The sequence below is a fragment of the Suillus subalutaceus genome (genome assembly GCF_016647625.1).
Source record: "Suillus subalutaceus strain FC151 chromosome Unknown DFJ58scaffold_68, whole genome shotgun sequence".
In the NCBI taxonomy this organism is placed as follows: domain Eukaryota; kingdom Fungi; phylum Basidiomycota; class Agaricomycetes; order Boletales; family Suillaceae; genus Suillus; species Suillus subalutaceus.
Genome location: NW_024540317.1, coordinates 132,315 through 154,341, shown reverse-complemented (window position 1 = coordinate 154,341; position 22,027 = coordinate 132,315). Strand labels below are relative to the sequence as shown.

Below are 22,027 nucleotides of genomic sequence, written 5' to 3'. Positions count from 1 at the left end.
GCTTAACTATGTCAGACAATTATGATCCTCCTTTTCACTTTGACTGATCTCCTGGGATACCCTTGTTCTGCTGAAGGCCCTTCAGTAGCACCCAAACATCTCAGCTCCTTACAAGAGACTGAGATGTGAGTTAGAACCATCACCTGTATTTACAAAGCTAATGCCATGTTATATTCGCATGGGCTGCAACTAATATATATACCATTATCCATTGGACTAGGAATAAAATCTGAAATGTCAGGACTCAGCGATAATGAAAAAAATGAAAGTTGTTATCATGCTTAACTTTCTTAACAAGAGTTGTAGTCCGAGACTCCGAGTCAAGGTGAGTATATTGGTAGTCTTATCTTGTCGATTGCTTATCATTTGATTGAGATATAAGCCAAAGAAATCCGAAACATCGGAGATAATGAATTCAGACTATCGAGTTCAGACTATTGTATTAGACTATCGAGTTTAGACTTTACCGCTCCTCTTCGTCTTTGGTTTCTTCATCTGTTCAAATGAGTACATGACGAGGGAATATGAAATCGTGACATTTTGAGGCGCAGGAGGAGCTAAGCAAAGGATAATCATGACAGTCCTGACACCCTAAGCCTGTGGTGAGCACACCATACCTTCTTCGTGTTTCTGTGGGCGGCCAGGTCCACGTTGTCAAGTACTTCCACTGGTTCTGACTCGTCAGGGTCTCCATCTGCAACAACAGTCACTTGCTTCCCAGAGTCCATGGAGGAAGACTGCAACACGTCGTCATCTTCTGGCATTGATAGTTCACCATCACTCGAGAAGCTGTCCGTGAATACGGAGTCCATTGTTGTGAGTATATGCACTTGTTATTTGACTCTATGTACCTGCCTATTATTTATTTGTTTTTTACATTCTCAAAATGTCACTACTGTCAACCTTTTCGCAAACAGCTGTAAATTGACTAGAGAAGAGAATGTGGTGTTGGTTGACAATAATGCAAAGACATTAAAAGCAAACTTTCAATGTCGCTCTGCTGTCCAGCTATATATCTTCCATGAACCTAGTCTGGACCTTGACATATAATGATGAAGTTGTCTATCAGGATGCCCACATTACAAGCAGTTCAGTGGGGCTCTCCAGTAGTCTCCCCATGGTGAGATATGTGCATGCATGCCAGCTTTCCAGGTTGAGGTATAAAAAGGTGAACCTGTTTTATTTTTGATGTTGGTATAGTACAGGAATTGATATAGGGCGCTCTAGGAGGTCAAATAAGGGCTGGGATGGGTTCATATATGTTGTGAAGATATGCTATAATGATATGAAAGCAAGGGTATAATGAATTAAAGGCACCTAGGTTGTGAAAAATGCGAAAATACAAGTGGTGAGTTAAAGGTCAGAGAAAGAATGTGTTCCCTCTTTCCCATAGATTATGACAAATGATGTTCCTATGTTCCCTCTTCCCACGGAGTGTTCCCAATAAATGTTCCTGTGTTCCCTCTTTCCCACAGCGTTCCCACTGTCCTAACCAAATAAAGACATAGTGTTCCCTCTTTCCCACAGATAATGACACATGATGTTCCTGTGTTCCCACTGTCTTAACCAAATAAAGACATAGTGTTCCCTCTTTTCCCACAGAATATTAGTCTTGGTGTTCCTTTGTTCCCTTTACTAACCAAATTAAGATGTTCCCTCCAGGAACATCTATGGTCACCATAGATGCTCGACTCCAATAGATAGAAGTAGGTGAGAAGTAGGTGAGAAGTGCATGAGAAGTAGGTGAGAAGTAGGTGAGAAGTGCATGAGAAGTAGGTGAGAAGTGCATGAGAAGTAGGTGAGAAGTGCATGAGAAGTAGGTGAGAAGTGCATGAGAAGTAGGTGAGAAGTGCATGAGAAGTAGGTGAGAAGTGCATGAGAAGTAGGTGAGAAGTGCATGAGAAGTAGGTGAGAAGTGCATGAGAAGTAGGTGAGATGTGTATAATAAGAAGGTGAGAAGCACATGAAAATTGGATCAAGGTGAAAACAGATATTATAGCTTTTCATTATTCTCTATATAAATTACCTCCTTGATTTTCTGTATATAAATAGAAAGTGCATGAAAAGAAGGTGAGAAGTGGATAAGTACATGAGAATATAATAAGAAATATATCATATGTATTCTCACCTACTTCTCACCTTCTTCTTATGCCTCAGCACTACAGAACATTGCAGGTCACCAGCGAGTGAGTGGACATATTTTGTGCATGTACACATGAGCAATGAAACTAAGTATTACAAAGCCTGGTTGCATATGATGGAGATGGTACAATTATGTCAGGGAGCAAAAGTTCGACTTCCTTGATACACAAAGAATCAGCTATGGATCTAACTACCACTCATGCCAAGAGGAGTGTGTTTGCAAAATGCCGAATATACGCCTACCCATTGGATAAGCAGAAACCTTTAAATCACAGCCACATGAATCTTTTTGAGCACTGCTTCTGAGCTTCTCGATAACAACTTCAAATCCACATGAAATTGTTCAGCAAGTACTGGGAGGGGGGTGTTCTTATTATTGTAGAATATGTCTAGATACTTGCTTCAATGAAATTCATATGTCGAAGGGAGTTACTTGCCAAACTAGTGAATCATGTAAAAAAAATAAAGCACATGATACTATTAATGCATTGATATTAAGATATATTAGTATTGATGTGTCGTGCTCTTCTTGTCATCCTACATCACCACTGTAATAATTTTATAATGTACTCCCCTCAATATGACTCCTGCTTTCCATCAGAAGACGATCAATCATCACACAGTGACTCATCCAGATATTTATGTAGCCCTGACTTAGACTTTCAAGTAACATTAGCACCGGATGATCAACATCAGGAAAAACTGTATCTCTATATAGAAGACCCTCCTCTATATAGCCTCCATACTATGCCATAGCTCTGTACAGTTCTATGACCAGCTATAATAGTATATAGACCACTGTAGAAATCTATTAATTAGCATAAAGTTTGGCACAGAAAAAGTGTCAAAATGCAAAACATCTCATTGTTGTCAAAAAAAAGTGTCTATGATTTTTGAGTATTTTGCTTATATCTCACTAGGATCTTATCCTATTGATAAACACAAGACCATAGATAGACTCTCCTTGACAAGGGCTACAACTTTGGTTTTCATCAAAAAAGTTCCCACGGTCCAGGTGCTTTCTTGAACCATCCACTTTTGAGTATTTTGCTTATAACTCACTAGGATCTTAATCTATTGATACCATTAGACTATGGATAGACTCTCCTTGACAAGGACTACAACTTTGGTTTTCATCGGAAAAAGTTCCCATGGTCAAGTAAGCAAAAATGTGACAATGTCATTGTCTTTCCTTACTATCACAATCCTAGTCTGATCTTAATCAAAAACTTGAAAATTCACCAAGTCTTGTGATGTGGCTTTGTTTGGGACTGCTTATATAAGCAAAAATGCGGTCAACCACATGTCTTTTCCCATCTTTTCCTTCCTTTCTCCCGCTGTCTTTTCCTTCCCTCCTCCTTCTCCTCCTTCCCCTCAATAATTTTCACATTTTTTACTATTTCCATCCTCCTTCTCCTCTTCCTCATCCTCCTCTCTCTTCCTCTCTCTCTTTCTTTGACCCTCTCCTTGTTCTAGCTTCGCATTTTTGACTATTTGGTAAGTCTTTCTTTCTATCTTTCTTCTTCTTCCCTCCCTGACCCTTTCCTTTTTCTAGGTCTCTTCCCTCCTCCTCCTCCTCCTCCTCCTCCTCCCTCTTTTTCTGCTTGTTCTAGCTCTGCATTTTTGACCATTTGGTAAGTCTTTCTTTCTTTCTTATCCTTCCCTCTCTGACCCTCTCTTTCTAGCCCTGCATTTTTGACTCTCCTCTCCTCTAGTTTAGATCATATCAGATACTTGTCATGTATTTTAGTACTTCAATGAATTTTTTGAGATCTATGAAAACAATTGTGAATAAGTCAATTATATCAAAAGCTATAGAAAGATACACATGTTGAATATAGGTAACTATAGAGAAAGTGCTGCATTATAGTCCACAGTATAGCACTATATAGCGCTATATTATACTATAATGAGCCCATATAATAGGGTACTTGACTATACAGCTATACAGCTATATAGCTGGTATAGTGCTATATAGTACTATATACAACTATATAGCATTAACACTTTTTCCTGATGAATATGATAGCTATTTCTCTAATTCTGCTAATTCTGGCTTCTCAGCTACAGGCTCATCCATAGCCTCCATTACCAGCATTACAATCACGCATTCTGACATTGATGTTGTCAAAGAACTCAAATTAAATAACCTGAGCCGCTTTATCAGTTATTCAAGGCACAAGAGCTTAAAACTGCCATCAGTCCGCAGCAGAGATGGAGCCTATGCTGTCCTGACTGCAAGGAGTGGTGTCAAACAAGCATCTTGTCTACTGTTCCTCTATAGGGTGCAGGACAATTCAAGTCTTTGACACAAGCAGCCTGCTGCTTCCAATGATTCATCAGAGAAGGTGAATCCCATGGGATCAAGTTCCAAAGGCAAGTGTCATGCTCTTCAGCCTGCTGTGACCCTACCTTCCAAACAAGCTCATACTGTGATGAAACAGATGCAGATCACTCCTACCACTTCACTTGTTTGACGAGTCTCCATCCCACTGCTATCATACTTGCTTTGCTTTGCTACTTGTTTTCATGCATGTTTGTTCACTTGCTACAGTCGCACCACGGAACGGATAGGTCACTGTTATGTATTGCACTTGCTACTTTGCTCACTTTTTATATCGTTCTCTAGCAATCATCTTGCAATTATTCTCTCTTTAACTTCATTAGCGTTTAAAATAGACTAACTAAGCTTCCATATATGGAATAATTAAGTGACGATCACGCTGTCATGGGGGTAGGGGATGTATCCGATGCTTTGGGAGGTGTATGTCAGAAACTTCTTGATCGCACTCCTCTTGACTCATGCACTTATCAACCAGTTCCTCTACTTCTGATACACTTCTCACCAACTTCCAACTTATCTAACAATAAAGGCACTACAGTGTAAATCACTTCTCACACAGTCAGACAATATATATATATATATATATATATTATTTATCTATGCCTCAGATACTTCTCCACTGCTTCCTTTCTAGTAGGTAAGAGATGTATGTGATATAGATAAGAAGCAGATTGTCATATACTGGATCTCTGGTTCCTATCTCTATTATTATCCATCATTCCACCTATGAACTCTGGACTCCTATAGCTAGCATATGTTATCCATCCTCACTCCTAATCACTCTGAGCATGTTCCATTCAGTCAGATATCCAGACTTTATCTTATCCAGGATTCCAGACTGTATTTATCTAATGATTATATCCCAGTTCCATGGTTCCTTTCTGTACTGGACTTTGTCTCTGCATCCATTTCTCTGTTTGTCAAGTGCTGAGTAGTCTTTACACTTCTCTTTGTCAAGCAGACAAAATCCTACTGGAACTTACTGAATTCCTCCAGGCATTTCCTGCACTTCTCCAGAAGTCCTCTGGTACTCCACCAGAGTAGCCTGCCTCTGGACTTAATCAGATTCCTATCAGACTTCATCTGAAATTGAAAATATGTACTCAGGCATAGGGCACAGTGCATGAGCTGAAGGTAAGTCATTTATCATTCTACCTCTCATCCTACCTCATCAACCCTGGTATATAATTCCTGGTAGGGGGAGGGGGGTATTTTTGCATTTGAACTGCATTTACTTCTCACTTCTCACCTCCTTCCACATCTCTTACCCTTCATGTGCATCTCACTTCCTGTATTATTAGGATTACCATAAATAACTAACTCCACTTTCATAATGTGCATCTCACTTCCTATTCTCTATACTATTAGAAATATAGCATTATGTGCTTGGACTCGGATTCAACTTGTCGGACATCGGTGTCATCAAGGACGAGCCATAGGCTATTAGTAACTCAGGTCGGAGGTTCAGGATCCTGCCAACTTGAAGAAGAATCAACGTTCAACAACCAAATGTCTTACACTCATTCGTTCAGCAATCTAGTAGACCTTCAGCTGATGCCACGTCTGGAGAGAGCGTGCTGATTCTCTGAAGGCAGTACTTACTGCAAACTTACTGTAACTCTTATGTAAGCATTACTTCATGCAAATTTGGTTCGAACGTTTAACGTTCAATCGTCTTTGACTTATAAATTGATGTGGAGGTCGCTCGCTGCACGCCAACGGCCGCCTAGGGCTGGCCGCGTGATACGCGTCTTTTCCAGTGCCCCTATCTACGACCTCATATTCCGCGATCTGAGTCCTCGCACCCTAGTGCGACTGTCGCGCACATGTCACATGATACACGAAGCAGTAACTCATTTTTTCCAGCGCGCATACAACATCGACCGACACCTGTCTCGTTATTTCCCGGATCCCCTCTCATTTCGCTCTCTCCAAGCGCGAACTGGTCTCATCATTTCAGGATCAAATGCACTTCAATTTTTGGACCGTACCTTCTACCCCGAGTCAGATCTCGACATCTACTCTCACCCTGGTCACGTTTACGAGGTGCTAGAGTGGATCGAGAGCTTTGGGTATCAGTTTGAACCACACAGGTATCAAGTGGAGGACTGGCATAACCAAGTTTCACCTGATTGGGATGGCACAATGCCGAGAATGCTCCAAGTCCTGGACCCACCGCAGGAAGAAGAAGAGGATGTGCGCTTGGCGCGGTATTCTAACATCGCTGAAGTCTACACCTTCAAACGGTTTATAGTTATGTCAGATGGAGAACATGTAGAGCTTCAGGTCCAAGTTATTCAGACAACCTACAACCCCATCGATACTATCATGAAATATCACTCAAGTGTGTCCAGACTATTCCCTTTCTTTCACATGAGTTTTGATGCTCTCGGTTCCAGCTTGCGTTATGAATATCATTACTTTCGATGCGGCATATTCATTCTACCCAATCGCAACATTCGAGGACCGAAGCGCACTCAAAATCCCCGGATCGAGGCACCGCCCAGATGTCCTCGCAAAGTATATCAAGAGAGGTTGGAGAGCCTATTCAGTATTCATGCCGGGGGATCTCGCGCAGCCTTATGAATCTCCATTCCTCCCGAACGTGACACGATGGGTCGGTGATCGTCACTGTTGGACCGTTCCGCTGGATACATCGGGAGTCACGCCGCGTCTAGCGTTGTCCCCATCCTCAGAACAATTTTCATGGGACCCCTCAACCCAGAACGGTTGGACAATATTGACCGAGCCATCCAGCATCGCCAGTCTCAGTGTACCAGAAATCGATGCCAAACTCATCGCAACCACTGTCTTCCGTTATAACTATCTGGTTCCCAGTGATTCGCTTTCTTTGGCAATTCGTAGGTGGGCGCTCTCCCAAGGCAAACTTTACCACGGAACAGTAACGAGACATGACTGGACTTGGTGCGTCTATCGACACGCAACCCATTCCAATTGTATTCACACTTGCACTTAGGTTTGACGCTGAAATACCAAGGTTCCGTGAATCGGCGTAGAGCGGGTGACATAGAGTTCGAGGTCTGTTAGTTAGTTGTTTGGTAGACGAGCCAGGCTGGCACCGTCGTTTCATTTGGTCTTTCATTCTGTCGAGACTCGTCCCACACGCGTCGGACATGGGTTAGCAATACTTGCAAATGTCACTCTTTGGCATGCTCTGAAGAAATGCCCTGATGCACCGACGGATCACTGCGATTCAGAATACGATTTTTTGCATCAAACTGACAGTAGGTATTGCTAAGTGCTGTGAGTTCAGGAATACGGGCAACAACAGACCTAGTAGGGAGGGCCCCAAGATCTGCACACAATTTAGATCACCTTCAATTATACCTCGCGATAATCTTGCTAGCGTTATTGCAATTGGTTGCAGATGCGAAAGAAATATCTACTATTTCCTCCATATCAACCCCTTCGAGAGTGTTGTTCATAACAGTGGGAATTAGCTCGTTGGTACCGGGCGAGTGTGCCCTTGGTCGCTGTACGAATCTCATCCGTCCTGGTCACGACATTCTGACTCCAGTCGTGGAAGAAGCTGGACCTTTTATAGATCCCTGGGATGAGACATGTCCACCGCTGCAGACATCAGAGCACTTGGCTTCTGAGCATGCCATCGTTAATACACTAGACCTCAGTACGACAGTCGAAATTGACAGACAACCTGAGACCATACCAATGTTATTTTCCAACTGCTCGTCAGCTTCTCGAAGCCGGGATGAAGAGGCATGCAACAGATCAAACCATCGTGACGGGGAACCGAAAAGCAGGACAGGCGGACGAAATTTACCCTTGTCATCGTCTGATCATTTCCTGCTGCACACTTCAAAGCACATCTACAGGAGAGAAGTCCTGAAGCTTGGAGAGTAGAAGAAATTTTTGACTTTTGGTCAGCGCACCAGGAACCCATTCTAACTGAAATTTGTGATTTATCATAACTTACAAGATAAACTCGTTACTTCTCTACACAATAACCTCCAACCACCAGCATCCCCGTCAGCACTTGATGAAATTTCCAACGATCATACTCGGTATGCCCCACTTATCCCGTCTGATGGTGAACGAGAAACAGCAGTTTACGAAGCCCTCCTCATTGGGGACATCCTCTTTTTTCAGCGTTTGCGACTGCGTATTGATAAGGGGTTTATAACGTAGCACGCAAGAAGTGAGTACGGCCTTCTGAGAAGAATCAAAGGCAACATGGCCGTATTTCTAACATGCGTGGTCAAAAGTTGAAGCGTCTTACAATAGACGGCGCTCACCTCCCAATAATTGACTGCTGACTCTTCTGCCATAAGCTCGTAGATACAGAGGCGGCCCTACATAGAAGGCATAAGCTCTTGCTGGCATTGGTAGTCACATTGAGGCAGCTTACGTCTCGCATCATGTATCCATCAACGCCTACGAGTTCTGAAAACTCGCGGTTTCCTTTATAGATCTCACCCGTTCGGCGCCAGAGACACGCTGGGACACCCATGGCTGAGAAGACACGGTCGTAATCAAGAAGCAATCGCTCAAAAGCCTCTTCTATGAATACGAGGTCCTTGCAACATGGTCAATCGCAAAATGCATCAACAAGGACATCAAACTTACGATATCGCGTAGGGATTGCGCAACAGCCTAATTATGATCAGCAACTTTAGCAAATATTATAAAGGCTCCTCGCTCACTCGGAACTTGGGTCGTAGCACAGATAACGGCTGCAGAATTTGCTGCTTCGATTGTCGAGATACACTTAAGATGAACAGGTGTCAAATCATTGTCTCAACACGAAGATGTTGACGTACTTGCGATCCATCCACCTTGACAATCGTGCATAGCCCTTGACATAATCATACGGTTTGAGCAAACCTGCCTCGTATTTGCTCCGAATAACGCGGTTCAGTCGTTCGTCACGAGTACCTGACTCCTGATCTGCAGCAGTCAACAAAAACTTTTCTGTCTTGGTGGCAGACGGTAGAAGAGGGGGTGCAGGTTCTTCAGCAGGTGCCTCAGGGGGATGTGTTGGAGGATTGGATGTCGCTTCAGCAGTAGAAGTAGAATTTGAGATGTATGGAGTGGCCTGAGGGAATGCAGGAGTAGGCATGAGGGAGGGAGTCACTGCTGGAGATGTGGTGAAGAAAGATCCCTCATCTAGGGTTTCCAAGAAGTCGCTGGAACAAGTAAGTGGGGCGCATAGCGGAGTGATCATAAAATGACATACGTAAGGACTGAAAACTCGTTGCCTAAAGTTTCGGGCTGATACATAAATGCGCCTGAAGGAACACTCATTGACCATGCGGTGGTCGCTGGAGGAGGCATTGTTGAACCATAGATGGGCTCTGCATAGAACGCTTTCAGTATGGGAATATAAAATGGTGATATACGCACGAGCCATCGACCTTGCAGGATCAACACCGTTTGACGAAGCAGTTGGAATAACATCAGAACTCTGCTTCCCACCACTCTTTGGTTGTCGCTGCTCATCATGGCAAAGATGGCCAATCTCACGCTTAATACTACAAACTCGTCAGCACATGCAATAGTGTACGTATAATGTATACTCATGGGTGCTCACCAGCGTTGGCAGGGTCTACCTTCGTCGCAAGTCATATGACTGCGTCGACAATAGAGGCACGCGTGGTTAACCTTTCTTCGTTTCGTGGTCTTTCTTTTCTTTGCAGCGTCGTCGGCCTCTGGTGTATGGGAAGCCGATTCTGGATCATGGTGACCAGTAGGATCTACTGCTGGGCTGGCATATGGATGGGCAGCGACAGCATAGTTTGTCATGGTGTGTGAGGGAATATAAATCCAAGGTATATGGACCAAGGAAAGATCGAATGAAAGTCGAGGAATAATACTCTAGTCGTCAACTCGTAGATGGAATTTCTAGGTTTCTGAGCCTGATCACACGATTTTGGAAGCGCACAACGAATCACGATAATTGCAACGTATCGCCTGCTCACAAGGACCTACAACATGCGGCGGCGGACCCCAAACACCTTCCCTCGCTTAAACGAGGAACGACCATGTAACCTGCTGCCTGGGCACGGAGTACAAATATTCATCGAATGACAGTCATACTAATAGTATGTGAAATACTAAACAACAGGTAAATAGACACGAAACAAGAGCAGCCAGTTAAATCCTCCTGGGACATCTCACTAACTTATAGGTACAATCGGTTCTAAAAAGCATCGATAATCGATTGCACACCGGTCCTCCAACAATGCTCAGGCGGTCGAGAGTAACAGAGTCCTTTCATTGCAGTTTCCTGTCGCCCGCATCGATGTTATCTCCAAACCACTGCAGAGGTGTGTAAGCATCCTTGCACCTTTGCTCTTTATGGCAAACTAACCTTGACAAGGAATTTCGCAGACTCTTTAGGATACCGCTGTTGGGTCTCATAGTTGACGTATGTCACGCCAAATCGTGTGCTGTACCCATCCGCCCTGGGGAGACATCAGTGAAGGGGAACATCATCGATCTTTCTGACTCGCCACTCAAAGTTATCTAAAAAGCCTAGGAAAGAAGACGATCAGAAAAATTGATCGCAAATGATAATAATACATACTCCACGGGAAATAGGCTCTAACATCGACACCATCCTCAAGCACAGCGGCCTTGAGAGAAGCGGTGGTACCCTTGAAGTAATTCACACGGTCACTGTCCTGCAACGCCTCTTCAATCGGCTTCGAATTCTCATCCTTGACAGCGAATCCATTTTCGGTAACGCTAAAGTCAAGGTCAGCGGATCGCACCAACTGCTTCCTCGAAATAACTCACTAGATAGGTAGCTTATATCTCTGTCAAATGTCCGTCAGTAGCTGGAATGCATGCACATCATGAGCTAGTGGGCAAACCTTCCAAATGTAATTAAGCAACTATTTTGACACGAAGGAGTCAGTCATGTTTCTCCACATTAACCCCAGTTATGCTCACATCGCGAAATCCTCGGGGGTCTGGGGCATAATAGTCGTGTCAGAAAAATATTCACCATGTCTCATATTCATATTGCTTACAGTCCTGCAACCAGGCACAGTGCGCTACAATATCTCTATGAGTTGCCGGTTCTAAATCTAGAAGGCAGGAGACGCCTACCTTGGGTACCCAATTGAGTGCCGTCGGGACGGATGAAAGTATACTCGACCAACCCTTGGAATTCATCGTCGCCACCATCTCCTGTAACGACAGTTCAGGCACACGAGACTCAAAGCGGATAAAATGAACGTACTGCACAAGTTGGTGGTGTAGGTGTTCATGCCATAGAAATCAGAGGATCCTTTGACGACCTTCAATTCTTCTGGTGTAAACTCCGGTAAACGTTCTTGGAGCATCTGTTTCATGTATTCCGGGTAATGACCGAGATAGATTGGGTCCTGGCGAATAAATATTTGCTTGATTAACGACTCGACAGAGCATACGACTTGAAGCTTACAGCAAACCATCCTGTCGATAGTATCAACTGTTCGTCAGTGCAGACCAGATGCTACAGGCAGGGGCCGAACTTACCGATAGCTACGTCAAGGGCGTGCTGGGCCGCTTCCACATCTGAAAACACAGACACGTATTATCAATATCCGCTCATCATCAGCAAACCAAATATTGCGCCTACTCTGTGGACTGTCATCATATGGCATGGCCCAGTCACCATTGAGCGTGATTCCGATCTGGCCACCCTGCGTGACCTTAAACTGCTCGCGATAAAGCCTGACTGCGTGTGCATGCGATAAAATGACGTTGTGGCCAACTCTGTGGGGTAGCGTAGAATCAGCAAGCCGATTGCGTACAGACAGATGCAAGTGGTAGACGTACATCCACGGTTCGGTAGAGGAGTCGCCTTCGGATGACCTTTCTCGGTCACTTGATCGTCCTGGCGCAAAGACGCCCCTTCCATACCCCAGAATTGAGACACACCATGGCTCGTTCACTGTCAGCCTAAAGATGTATGGTTGATGAAATGACCGAATACCCCATCACTGTGACTACGCACCAGTGCTTGACTCTGTCTCCGAAAGCCCGGAAGCAGACCTAGCAGTCATATTTTGCTCATTTCAAACATACGCGTAAAATTACATGACAACTCGCCTCGGCATAGCGGACATAGTCCTGCACAATCTCGTCCTTATTCAACCACCCGCTATATCTGTCGTGCAGGCCCTGGGGAAGGTCCCAGTGGTATAAAGTCTGAAAAGCGTAGTGAGAACGCGCCGAAGTAGCCGAACATGTTCCACATACAACAAATGGGATTATTCCATGTTCCAGTAGTGCATCAATGAAATCGGAGTAGAACGCTATGCCCTTGGGATTGACGGGGTCGTTACGACCACCAAGCGGGATGATGCGAGACCAGGATAAGGAAAAGCGGTAATACTTGACGCCATACTGAGCAAGCAAGGCGATGTCCTCCTTCCAGAGCCTGTATGAATCAGTGGCCACATCTCCGTCTCGGCCGTCCTTTGTCTTTCCAGGTTGCTTCGAGAAGTCGTCCCAGATAGACTTTCCGCGTCCATCAACATTGGTGGATCCTTCGATCTGGAAACTCGCTGTAAAACACGTTAACACATTATGATCAGCGGAACAGCGTTAAACGTAGAGAAACCCACCAGTAGCGAACCCCCATATGAAGTCCTTTGGTAACTTATTTGCAACTTCTGCAGAGGTCATGAAATCGGGAGCCAAATTGTAGAGGGTGGTGAGACACGCATTTGGGGAATGGTGAAGCCTCTTAAACCACCAGAGCATACTGCTACCATGGATCTACCATGCTATCATGGAAGTTCCTGTGACGATTCTGAGCAAAGCAACCGACAATTATCCGGGTGAGTGCATTGGGAATTTGAAAAGCAGACAGTGCAAACTGGTTCGCTGCCTTGTTCAAGTTGCTGCCTTACTGTTTCACTGTAGTGACAGATGAAATAGATGGATGCGGGAAAGAATATCGTGGTAAAGGCATTCAATGGGCCGGGTTGCATGGCATCGAATGCACCTGACAAAAATTAGATACAACTTTAATCCAAAGAACACATGCTTTGGAGTACACACGGAAGTGTATTCCGAATGGTGTTGAACATGTGAGCCATATCTTTGTTGTAATTGCTCATTTTGTGGATATCGTGCATCATGTGCTGTCCGATATTTCTCCGTGATAGTGAATTCAATATCAGGAATAAAGCGCAGAGGGCTAACCATATAACATCCTCTCGCTTCAAGAGTCAAAACATAATAGCACTTAAGGTCTTCGTCCCCGACGGTTGTAAACAATCATTCATGTCAACTTCAAACACCGCCGGAACTGCCTTACTTGGCGCGGGTCTCTTCGCCAAGGAAGGTGTGCAAACTCACTCATCCTCCGGGGAACATTCAAAAGGCTTATAATGATGATATTTCAACAGCACACCTACCTGCACTGCAAATACTTGGCCCTCTCGCGCCAAAGCTTAGAGCCGTTTACTCGCGATCAGAGAAGAGCGCGCGCGAACTTGCTGCCCAAGCAACAGCCCTCCTCAACACTACCCCTGATATCTACTTTGACGGAAATTCATCTTTAAATCTTGACGCACTTCTTGCCAGGTCTGACATTTCATCCGTTATCATCATCCTCCCAATCACCCAACAGCCGTCCATCATCTTGAAAGCACTCGCCGCCGGCAAACACGTGCTAAGTGAAAAGCCTGTTGCACCGGATGCAGCGTCTGGTGCTAAATTGATCGCACAGTATGAAGCGCAGTATAAGCCCAAGGGACTTGTGTGGAGAGTAGCTGAAAATTTCGAGGTCGAGCCAGGTTTCATCGCCGCTGGCCGTGCTATCGCCGCCGGCAAAATAGGAAAAATCACCTTCTTCAGTTCTCGTACCGTCAACTTCATCGACAAGGATTCAAAATGGTATAAGACCCCGTGGCGGACTGTTCCGGACGTAAGTAAATGTTAATTTCCTCGTTCTGATGTGTGGTCTGACAAGTTCTGGCCCGTGTCTTCGCTTCTATCGGATTAGTATCAAGGAGGCTTCCTGGTAAGATTCGTGTTGTGCTCACCTCAACCAGCTGACACGTGGCTGAGCATAGCTTGATGGCGGTGTGGTCAGTCCCTGATACTTGCAGAAAGCCGCAACTGACTTGCTTTTAGCACTCCGTCGCAGCTCTTCGTGTCATACTCCCAAGTGCAATGACTCACCTGTCCGGATTTGCATCGCTCAACAAGGAGTGGCTTGCGCCCCATGATACCATCAACACAATCATAAAGAACGCAGACGGTTCGCATGGCATTTTCGAACTCAGTTTTGCTGCACCCAGCCCATCTCGTTCCGACGCAGGTCGAGGTATTGTCATCACCGGTACAGATGGCTGGCTTGAGGTTCAGCAAACCCTGGCTCGTGACCTCATCCGCAACGTTGAGAAGCCCATTTTTCGCGTCACTATCAAGTCGGCCACCCGTGATGCAAATGGAGTACTTGGCCCCGAAAAGGAGGAGGTTATTGATGAACCAATCAGAGGCGTGGAATTGGAGCAGGCGAGCTTCTTTGCGGCCTTGGATGGAAAAGATGATGGTCTTGGCAGCCCCCTTGGTACACTGAAGGACGTTGCGGTTATTGAGGCTGCCCTGACTAGTGGTGGTGAACTCATTGATCTTGAGAAACTCATCAGCCAGTCCTAGGTGGGCATGCGGCACAGAAAAGTTGCGGAAGTATATGATGTACAAAGCGGTTGGCATGTAGTCATGAGATGTGTTATCGACGACAACGGTTCCTCTGCCCCATACATATGTATATATTCTGATGTCTGCTGTGTCTCTTGTAGGTAGTTTCGGATGCTAAATGCCGCTGCTGATTGGAATTCATGATGGTAATGCACAATCCGAGGACGCAGAGACTTACAGGAATTCTAAGCTATGTCACAAGTCGCTAATAGCGCCTAAGCACATGATGCACACAAAGGCAAAGCGAGCTAAGGCAAGGTTAGTAGATTGAAAATGGTACTGAGATATCTGTGGTGAGACGAATCGAAGCAGCGGGATGCATATAGGTGCAGGTAATGTTAAATATTTAAACCTACCGATGCGACCAGGTCAAAACCACCTATGAATGGGGAAATTGAGTGACGGAGATCTTCAAACACCCTTCATATACCTCAGGGATTATGACAATAGCTTACAGTAAAATCAACCCCACAACAAGAACCGGGGGATCCAGACTTCCCGTGCAAAACTCGAAAAAACGAATGTTCGATAGGCTGGAAGAAAAAGTATCGAAAACAGAGGCGACAAAGCGATTACAGAATGCGGAAGGTCCGAACAGTGAGGAAACAGACGCCTATCGTATACCAGAAGGCGGCAAGGGCCGAGTGGGAGGAAGAACAAGATTTGTAGGAAGACGGAGATTGAGATCGGTAAACACCCTGTATATTACACCCGCCGATACACCAGCCTCGACCAGATATTCAGGAGAAACGCCCCAACCTAGGAGATCAAGTACGAGGTTCTTGGTGTGATCCAGGTCTTGGAGAGTCACTACAAGGAAAGTTTCAATCGACATTTTATTTACAGAGGAATAAAAGCGTTGACATACTAGGTCCCGTATCCGAATGTTGTGGTGTTGTTGATGTCGCGGTCGAGCCGCAGGCAGTGATTGAGGGAGAAGATAAACGGGAGCTCTGAACAGAGTCAGATGAAAGACTTGTCCCATTTGATATATTCAACAGCTGGCCCGCGATTCGGGGAGGAGTTGAAGCAGTACTTGATACATCTTCCTCGGAAATCTCTCCTTCCTCTAGGTTGTCTTGATCTGTTACCGTGACCGCAGTTATTGACGATGGAGTCTGGAGCTCGTCAGATTGCCCATTCTCCAGAACTGCAAGCGCTGACTTCAGAGATATCTTGTCTGTCATACTGAAGAAGAATTAGAAGGTACAGGACTCATGTAAAAAGTGTCAGGCTATTGAACACGACGATGGCGAGAACATAAAGTTGAACTGTTTACTAGCGCTACGTACTGTTGGGGCTGGTCACGTGCGTGCTAAACCGGCTGAACAACATATACAAAGTATCAAAACCAACCTCAGCCTTGAATCCGACGTCTCGGACCCTTGGCAACACGTTGACGGTCGCACCTCGTGTCGCCCCTAGGCCTCATCGATCATCGACCAGAGTCTCAGACTTCCCTTGCATCCTGCCAGTGTGTCTTTAAATGCGCCCCCCTGGTTTAGAACGTGAGACTTGATGACCAGTGGCAAGTAGCACTCTACCAACATGATGTGTTGCATCCGTTCTCGTTTTCCGTGACGATGTTTAGTTGACAAGTTACAACTATTACCAGGAGGTAAAATTATCAAATTGTCCAAAAAAATATTGCGTGATTGCTAAGGATCGCTATCATTGACAGCAGCACCTACTGACAGCATCCGCCCATGCAGATTTAGACCACTAATATGGCCGAAGATAGCTTGCTGGTCCAACGGAATTGCGCGTGTTGGCATGCCTGACTATCCAGTATCAGCCAGAATCACACCAAGAGTTATCAAGATCGCAATTAAATATTTGGGTGGTGCCGACATGGGAAGCCAGCTCTCGATGGACAACTACAGACAGGGTAGCCATGACTGCCCTGGTCGGTAGACTGTGGTCTGTCGAGAGCTTCTGTCAATGAAGAGCATTGTCGTGACGCGCGAATACTACTAAGTAGAGACATGACCGGCTTTCCTTTTTTTCCGAACATCGGTGTAATGGCGTTTACTTTAGATTTAGTGCTACCGGTAAGTCCTTAGTAATAGTGTCTACTATCACGTCTTAACAGAATGGTTCGCCCCAGGGCTCAGAATGATGCTTAACGGCAATGCACGTTTCAAAAGACTGATGTTGGGCCTCGCAGCGACCACCTTGCGCAACTGGATATACCATTTGGCTTTTCACCTGATACGAATTCAAGACAATCACCCTCCAAGTGATATTCATTCCGGCGATAAATATCAGCGTATAACACTGAATTTTCTGTTGTAGATGATGTTTATGTTTATGAACATCGTATCCCCTCGTCATAACCCGCTGGCCTTATTTTACTCTCTTTGCTAGTTCTGGCTCCATCTCTTCCAAGACAACGTCTCAAACCAATCTTACTCTACGTCTAAAGATCTCCTGAATAAACCATGGCGTCCTGTGCCATCCATCCGGGCGCATCAGCATCGAGGATTCTCGACCTTGCGCTGGGGATTGATGGTTTTCTGCTTGGGGTATTCATCCCTGTTCAGCTCAAACGTGACTATAACTACTGCAGTTTTCACTGTGCTTGTGATCATACCCGACAATTTTAGTCTTAGCGGCCGTGCCATTGGTAAGAATTTGTTTAACGCAGGCGCTTATGTGTCCTTTGAACTTGGTGTTACGTTGATTCTGCGTAGGCAGTTCTGTTTCGCTGACCAGATTATACTAAGCGTCCGACAAGGCATTGGTCAGGATCGGGAGTCCAGGAATGATAAAGAGTACGAACGACTTTTGCTCGCTCCACACTAGGACTCCGCAGCCACTGCTTCCGGCGCGACAGATAATGTTAGGGGCCTTGTGATGTTCTTGAGCATGGTCAAGTATTTTTGGGGGAAACGGACGGTGGTTCTTAACATCTGAAGGAGGCGGCTTACAGGGAGCGCTGCAATTCTGCTTGGTCTTGCCCACACTAATCATCAAACGCTATCCGATATGTAAACTGACTCATGTTCTGCCGCAGATTCTGGAAGCAACTTAATGTAGGTCTAGGTTGTTTTGCAGGATTCGGGGACAGGTCTCCTTCGGAAGGGTAAGAAGTCGTTCATCACTCTGTACGAGATACTTATGGTCGTTGTTTATCGTCCGCTTGGGCGAAGCCCTATGGTAGAAGATACATGTCGAGCTCAGTTTCCAAATACTTTTGAATGTCCAAATGGAAACCCAGCTAAATGCTCCCTCGAAGTATTCCCAAGCTATTTCAAAAGGTGTCTGCTCCCCTTCGATTTTCAGCGTTTCAACTTTCACATGGGTGTTTGGGCGCGTTGCAAATGTGTAGCTTTTTCTCCCAACTGTACTACAATACATGAATATTCTAGAAGGGGTGAGTGCACATGTGGCCAGGGAGCTAGATTTCATGCACAGGGCCATCAAGAGTACTGTCGAGATAACGCCCCGAACGAGCCAGAAAGCCACTCGCATCAGACTTTGTTATGCGACCCTTCCTCATCATAATATTATCATACCTGTATATAGATCTACATCGTATTAGCTCTTAGTCCTTTCGTTTCCCCGCCATGTCATAGTCACTCAGATTATGCACCATGTTCTTCGTTGATACGAGCATACCTACACATTATTTCATTCTACATTGCCAGACACCGATCGACCGACTCTGATCATGATGGTTCTCAAACGATCACTGCTAACAAGAGCCTCTCAAGCTAGAGTGTATGCTAACGTTAACACGCATTTCAACCTGGATCTTTCCGTACCGCGCATCGTGTCTTCATTAAAAGATTTGCTCTGCTGGAAAACAGCATGACAGATAGCACACTTCGAAACATGTAAATTAGTGTATTCTGAACGCACTGCACAAAATGCAATTTTCGTTTCATCTGCGCATCATTTTTAATCACCCTGCATCTCCTCTGGTGGAGGGCCTTGCTGTTCGCGCTCTTTTCGTGTGGCTTGTACGACGTCGTCGACACGCAGTAGCATACGGGCAGCCTGTGGGTATGGTAAGCAGGCGGCACACGCGTGATGGACAATAGATATACCTCAACAGCAGTTTTCAGGATTTGGATCTGAACGCGGGACAGATAGACGGTCAGGGGACTCATCAAACTACAGGATCATGGAGCGTACCTTTACGCTTGCACTCTCGTACAAGCCGTATTCCTTCATATCGACTATCTTTCCGGTCTCTCCATTCACGCCCCATGAATGCTCTCCGTTCGCATGCTTGGCCTATCGGAAGTCGTTAAGTACAATCTCTCCAGAGAAATATGATCACCCACCCTGAGCTCTGTCAGTACCCTGATAACATTCCCGCCACTATTTTGCACTAGGGTCCGTGGGACTACCTCCATGGCATCTGCAACAGCTCTGAATGGCCATCCCTCAACCCCAGTAACGCTACGTGCTTTAGCGTGCAACCCCACGCTGATTGCCATCTCGGTCGCACCTCCTCCCGGCGCAAGGAGGGGGTTGAAGTATGCGTTGCGCGCAACGCTGAGAGCATCTGCAAGATTACGATCTATTTCATTAAGTATGTCCTTGGAGGGGCCACGGAGGAGAATGGTGCACGCTTTGGGGTTTTTGCACTCGGTCAGGAATGTGAAGTATCTGAGTGGATTGCGTAAATGAGGGGCCAGGCAGAACTGAAACAACGAACTCGTCCCCCATCTTCTCGATATTGAATAGCCCACACCCTGTGCCAACATCGGAATCGCGGAGGTCTTCCACGCGGTTCACGATGGTTGCACCGACGGCCAGAGCGATGCGGTTGTTGTCTGATTTGCGGACGCGTCGAATAGCAGAGATGTTCGCTCGCTCAAAAACATATTGTGCCGTATCTGAAGGAGGAAAAAATCAGTAGCTCGGAGTAGCTCGGGCAAATTTCGATCTCAACACATACCGGATATGCCTTTCTCGGTAATGATAAGATCAGGCTTGAATTCGAGTAAACGTCTGCACTGCGCAATGACCTGCTCCTCCTCGATCTCCTGTGCGCGTTGCCAGTCGCTCTCCTTGGAGAATTCCATGTTGGTCTGACTCTCGCCCTTCTTGTACTCAAGGGGACAATCGAGTAGGATGATACGCGGGTTCTTAATTCGTCGGCGCATGTTTGCGTGGGTGATGTCTTTGTTGAGAAGGACACCATCGAGGACTCTCGACTCCTCAATGAACCCACCTGGGATCTTTTCGACACGTGCATAGCGCTTGATGTCAACACTCTTGTGTCCAGCGTCATCCGAGGCAACGGTGCGCACGGCTTGAAGGGCCAAATGACACATTAAATCGCTCCAGCGTGCCACGAATTTGGTGCCGATGGAAGTTTTAATGAGAGAGAGCATTTCTTCATCAGATGACGTGTCAATGGGGATGGAGATGCGGTTTACGATCGCGAGAGCTTCTTTGAGAGCTTTGTTGTAAGCGGAAATGATAACAACAGGGTGGATGTCGCGTTCAAGCTGCGAGAGGGATTGAGCGAGAATTTCTCCCGCTATATGACGATGAGAGAATGATATGGTTTCGAAGTTTATGAACACACCAAGGATGATAACGCTGGTCGTACCATCACCACATTCTTCGTCTTGAGTACGACTGAGTTCGATCATGTTCTTTGCTGCAGGGTGTGCAACGTCAATTTCACGGAGAATCGCGTTTCCATCATTTGTTAGCCTATGCATTATACATTACTCAAACATATTGATGGCAGGAAATGTGTAGAGGCGCACAGTATGCCGCCCATTGGATCGAGGATCATCTTGAGCATGGCTTTTGGGCCAAGACATGTTCGAATAACATCAGCGATAGTCTATTTGAGAAGCAAGTATGAATGAGAGGAAAATGAAGTATATGTTGACGATGATACTTGCCTTTGCGGCAGTGATGTTGGAGATCTGGGCTTTCCTTCCTGACTGCCTCTCTGGTGCAGTGTCTGCAAAACATCGCGTTCAGTGATGTATTTAAAAAGTGCAGGTGGTACATACTCATGACGAACACTGGTGTCTGTCCTGCCTGCATGGTTGAATAATGATTGTGGATCGCGCTAGACAATGAGCGAGCAAGATCGAGCCCAAAATGCTGTCACCCTAACCGATTGCTGTGACATGACATTGTGTGACGTTATGTCACCGTAATTACTTCAAGTTCAAACTTTCAATGAAATCACTAGTCACCTTTTGGAATCTGCATCGGCAGAAACAAGAGATGATTGCTGAGATGGCTGAACTCGCAGATCGTCCATCAGCTATGTATATAGTCACTCTGATCTAGACTAAGCAATCTTATCTCCCTCGTATCTATCTTCAACGCAAGGAACTGTCACGATTGGGGTAGGATATTATAGAAGCGTGCAGAACCTCTGCAAACTCGAGGGTATTGTCTAGAGAACAAGAATTATCAGTATGCCTGAATCGTGCGATCGAATAAGAAGCACGTCCGGAATCCAGATAGCCTCAGAAACCCTGCGAGCCTCATGGACGACATCCGCAACCTAAAAGCGGCCACTACTAATTCGAGTACTTAAAGCTGCGGCGTCAGGGCTTGTTGTTATGGCGTACATCCTTCGGTGTGCTAGGAATCAAGACTCTTGCCAGTGCCAGACCTTTTGCCTGGAAACCATGAAACATAATATTTACGCCACCTACTGTGTGATAGGAGCTGAACGTCGAGGCTGTGAAGGGTTCTACGTTCCCGTGGTTCAGTGGGCGAGTGAGTTCCAAGATAGGTGGAACAAGGCAGAATGAGCGAGATAGCAAACACATGACAATTTTGACCAGAACTTTTGCCCTCGTGTTGCCACTGTGTCAGGCTCGAACGAACCTAGAGACAGCGAACGGTAACACTAGGTTG

At 45.6% G+C, this 22,027-nt stretch overlaps 7 protein-coding genes across 7 annotated transcripts; 3 read left to right on the top strand and 4 right to left on the bottom strand.

Annotated features, from left to right (window-relative positions):
• Positions 1–6,167: 6,167 nt before the first annotated feature.
• On the top strand, positions 6,168–7,690 carry DFJ58DRAFT_793296 (uncharacterized protein). The gene is made up of 3 exons (XM_041390397.1): positions 6,168–6,830; positions 6,886–7,411; positions 7,464–7,690. Exons 1-3 carry the CDS (start codon positions 6,179–6,181, stop codon positions 7,501–7,503), a joined length of 1,218 nt encoding a protein of 405 aa, XP_041242870.1. The 5' UTR covers positions 6,168–6,178; the 3' UTR covers positions 7,504–7,690.
• A 741-nt stretch (positions 7,691–8,431) lies between these two features.
• Positions 8,432–10,426, bottom strand: DFJ58DRAFT_430949 (uncharacterized protein). The gene is made up of 9 exons (XM_041380370.1): positions 10,056–10,426; positions 9,869–9,996; positions 9,702–9,819; positions 9,286–9,651; positions 9,169–9,232; positions 9,092–9,118; positions 8,874–9,041; positions 8,761–8,817; positions 8,432–8,710 (listed from the first exon to the last, which is right to left on the bottom strand). Exons 1-9 carry the CDS (start codon positions 10,265–10,267, stop codon positions 8,495–8,497), a joined length of 1,356 nt encoding a protein of 451 aa, XP_041242869.1. The 5' UTR covers positions 10,268–10,426; the 3' UTR covers positions 8,432–8,494.
• Positions 10,427–10,501: 75 nt separating this feature from the next.
• On the bottom strand, positions 10,502–13,450 carry DFJ58DRAFT_793286 (glycoside hydrolase family 1 protein). Its single transcript, XM_041390396.1, has 18 exons — positions 13,084–13,450; positions 12,716–13,023; positions 12,566–12,664; positions 12,471–12,508; positions 12,293–12,415; positions 12,093–12,229; positions 11,990–12,028; positions 11,916–11,926; positions 11,712–11,856; positions 11,579–11,659; positions 11,500–11,523; positions 11,420–11,439; positions 11,341–11,361; positions 11,264–11,283; positions 11,052–11,212; positions 10,978–10,999; positions 10,836–10,929; positions 10,502–10,783 (listed from the first exon to the last, which is right to left on the bottom strand). The coding sequence occupies exons 1-18, from the start codon at positions 13,220–13,222 to the stop codon at positions 10,739–10,741; spliced, it is 1,527 nt and encodes a 508-aa protein (XP_041242868.1). The 5' UTR covers positions 13,223–13,450; the 3' UTR covers positions 10,502–10,738.
• Positions 13,451–13,747: 297 nt separating this feature from the next.
• On the top strand, positions 13,748–15,130 carry DFJ58DRAFT_661839 (uncharacterized protein; the record flags this gene model as incomplete). The annotated part of the gene is made up of 5 exons (XM_041382254.1): positions 13,748–13,808; positions 13,873–14,393; positions 14,472–14,489; positions 14,542–14,556; positions 14,603–15,130. 5 exons carry the CDS (start codon positions 13,748–13,750, stop codon positions 15,128–15,130), a joined length of 1,143 nt encoding a protein of 380 aa, XP_041242867.1.
• A 220-nt stretch (positions 15,131–15,350) lies between these two features.
• On the bottom strand, positions 15,351–16,421 carry DFJ58DRAFT_793276 (uncharacterized protein). Its single transcript, XM_041390395.1, has 2 exons — positions 16,041–16,421; positions 15,351–15,982 (listed from the first exon to the last, which is right to left on the bottom strand). Exons 1-2 carry the CDS (start codon positions 16,357–16,359, stop codon positions 15,786–15,788), a joined length of 516 nt encoding a protein of 171 aa, XP_041242866.1. The 5' UTR covers positions 16,360–16,421; the 3' UTR covers positions 15,351–15,785.
• A 1,121-nt stretch (positions 16,422–17,542) lies between these two features.
• Positions 17,543–17,857, top strand: DFJ58DRAFT_611721 (uncharacterized protein; the record flags this gene model as incomplete). Its single annotated transcript, XM_041380898.1, has 1 exon — positions 17,543–17,857. A coding segment is annotated over one exon (315 nt), but the record flags the coding sequence as incomplete, so codon positions are not given.
• A 902-nt stretch (positions 17,858–18,759) lies between these two features.
• On the bottom strand, positions 18,760–21,293 carry DFJ58DRAFT_793268 (chaperonin Cpn60/TCP-1 family). Its single transcript, XM_041390394.1, has 10 exons — positions 21,163–21,293; positions 21,049–21,110; positions 20,908–20,987; positions 20,721–20,851; positions 20,085–20,672; positions 19,842–20,022; positions 19,465–19,792; positions 19,313–19,414; positions 19,225–19,251; positions 18,760–19,174 (listed from the first exon to the last, which is right to left on the bottom strand). Exons 1-10 carry the CDS (start codon positions 21,194–21,196, stop codon positions 19,076–19,078), a joined length of 1,632 nt encoding a protein of 543 aa, XP_041242864.1. The 5' UTR covers positions 21,197–21,293; the 3' UTR covers positions 18,760–19,075.
• Positions 21,294–22,027: the final 734 nt, after the last annotated feature.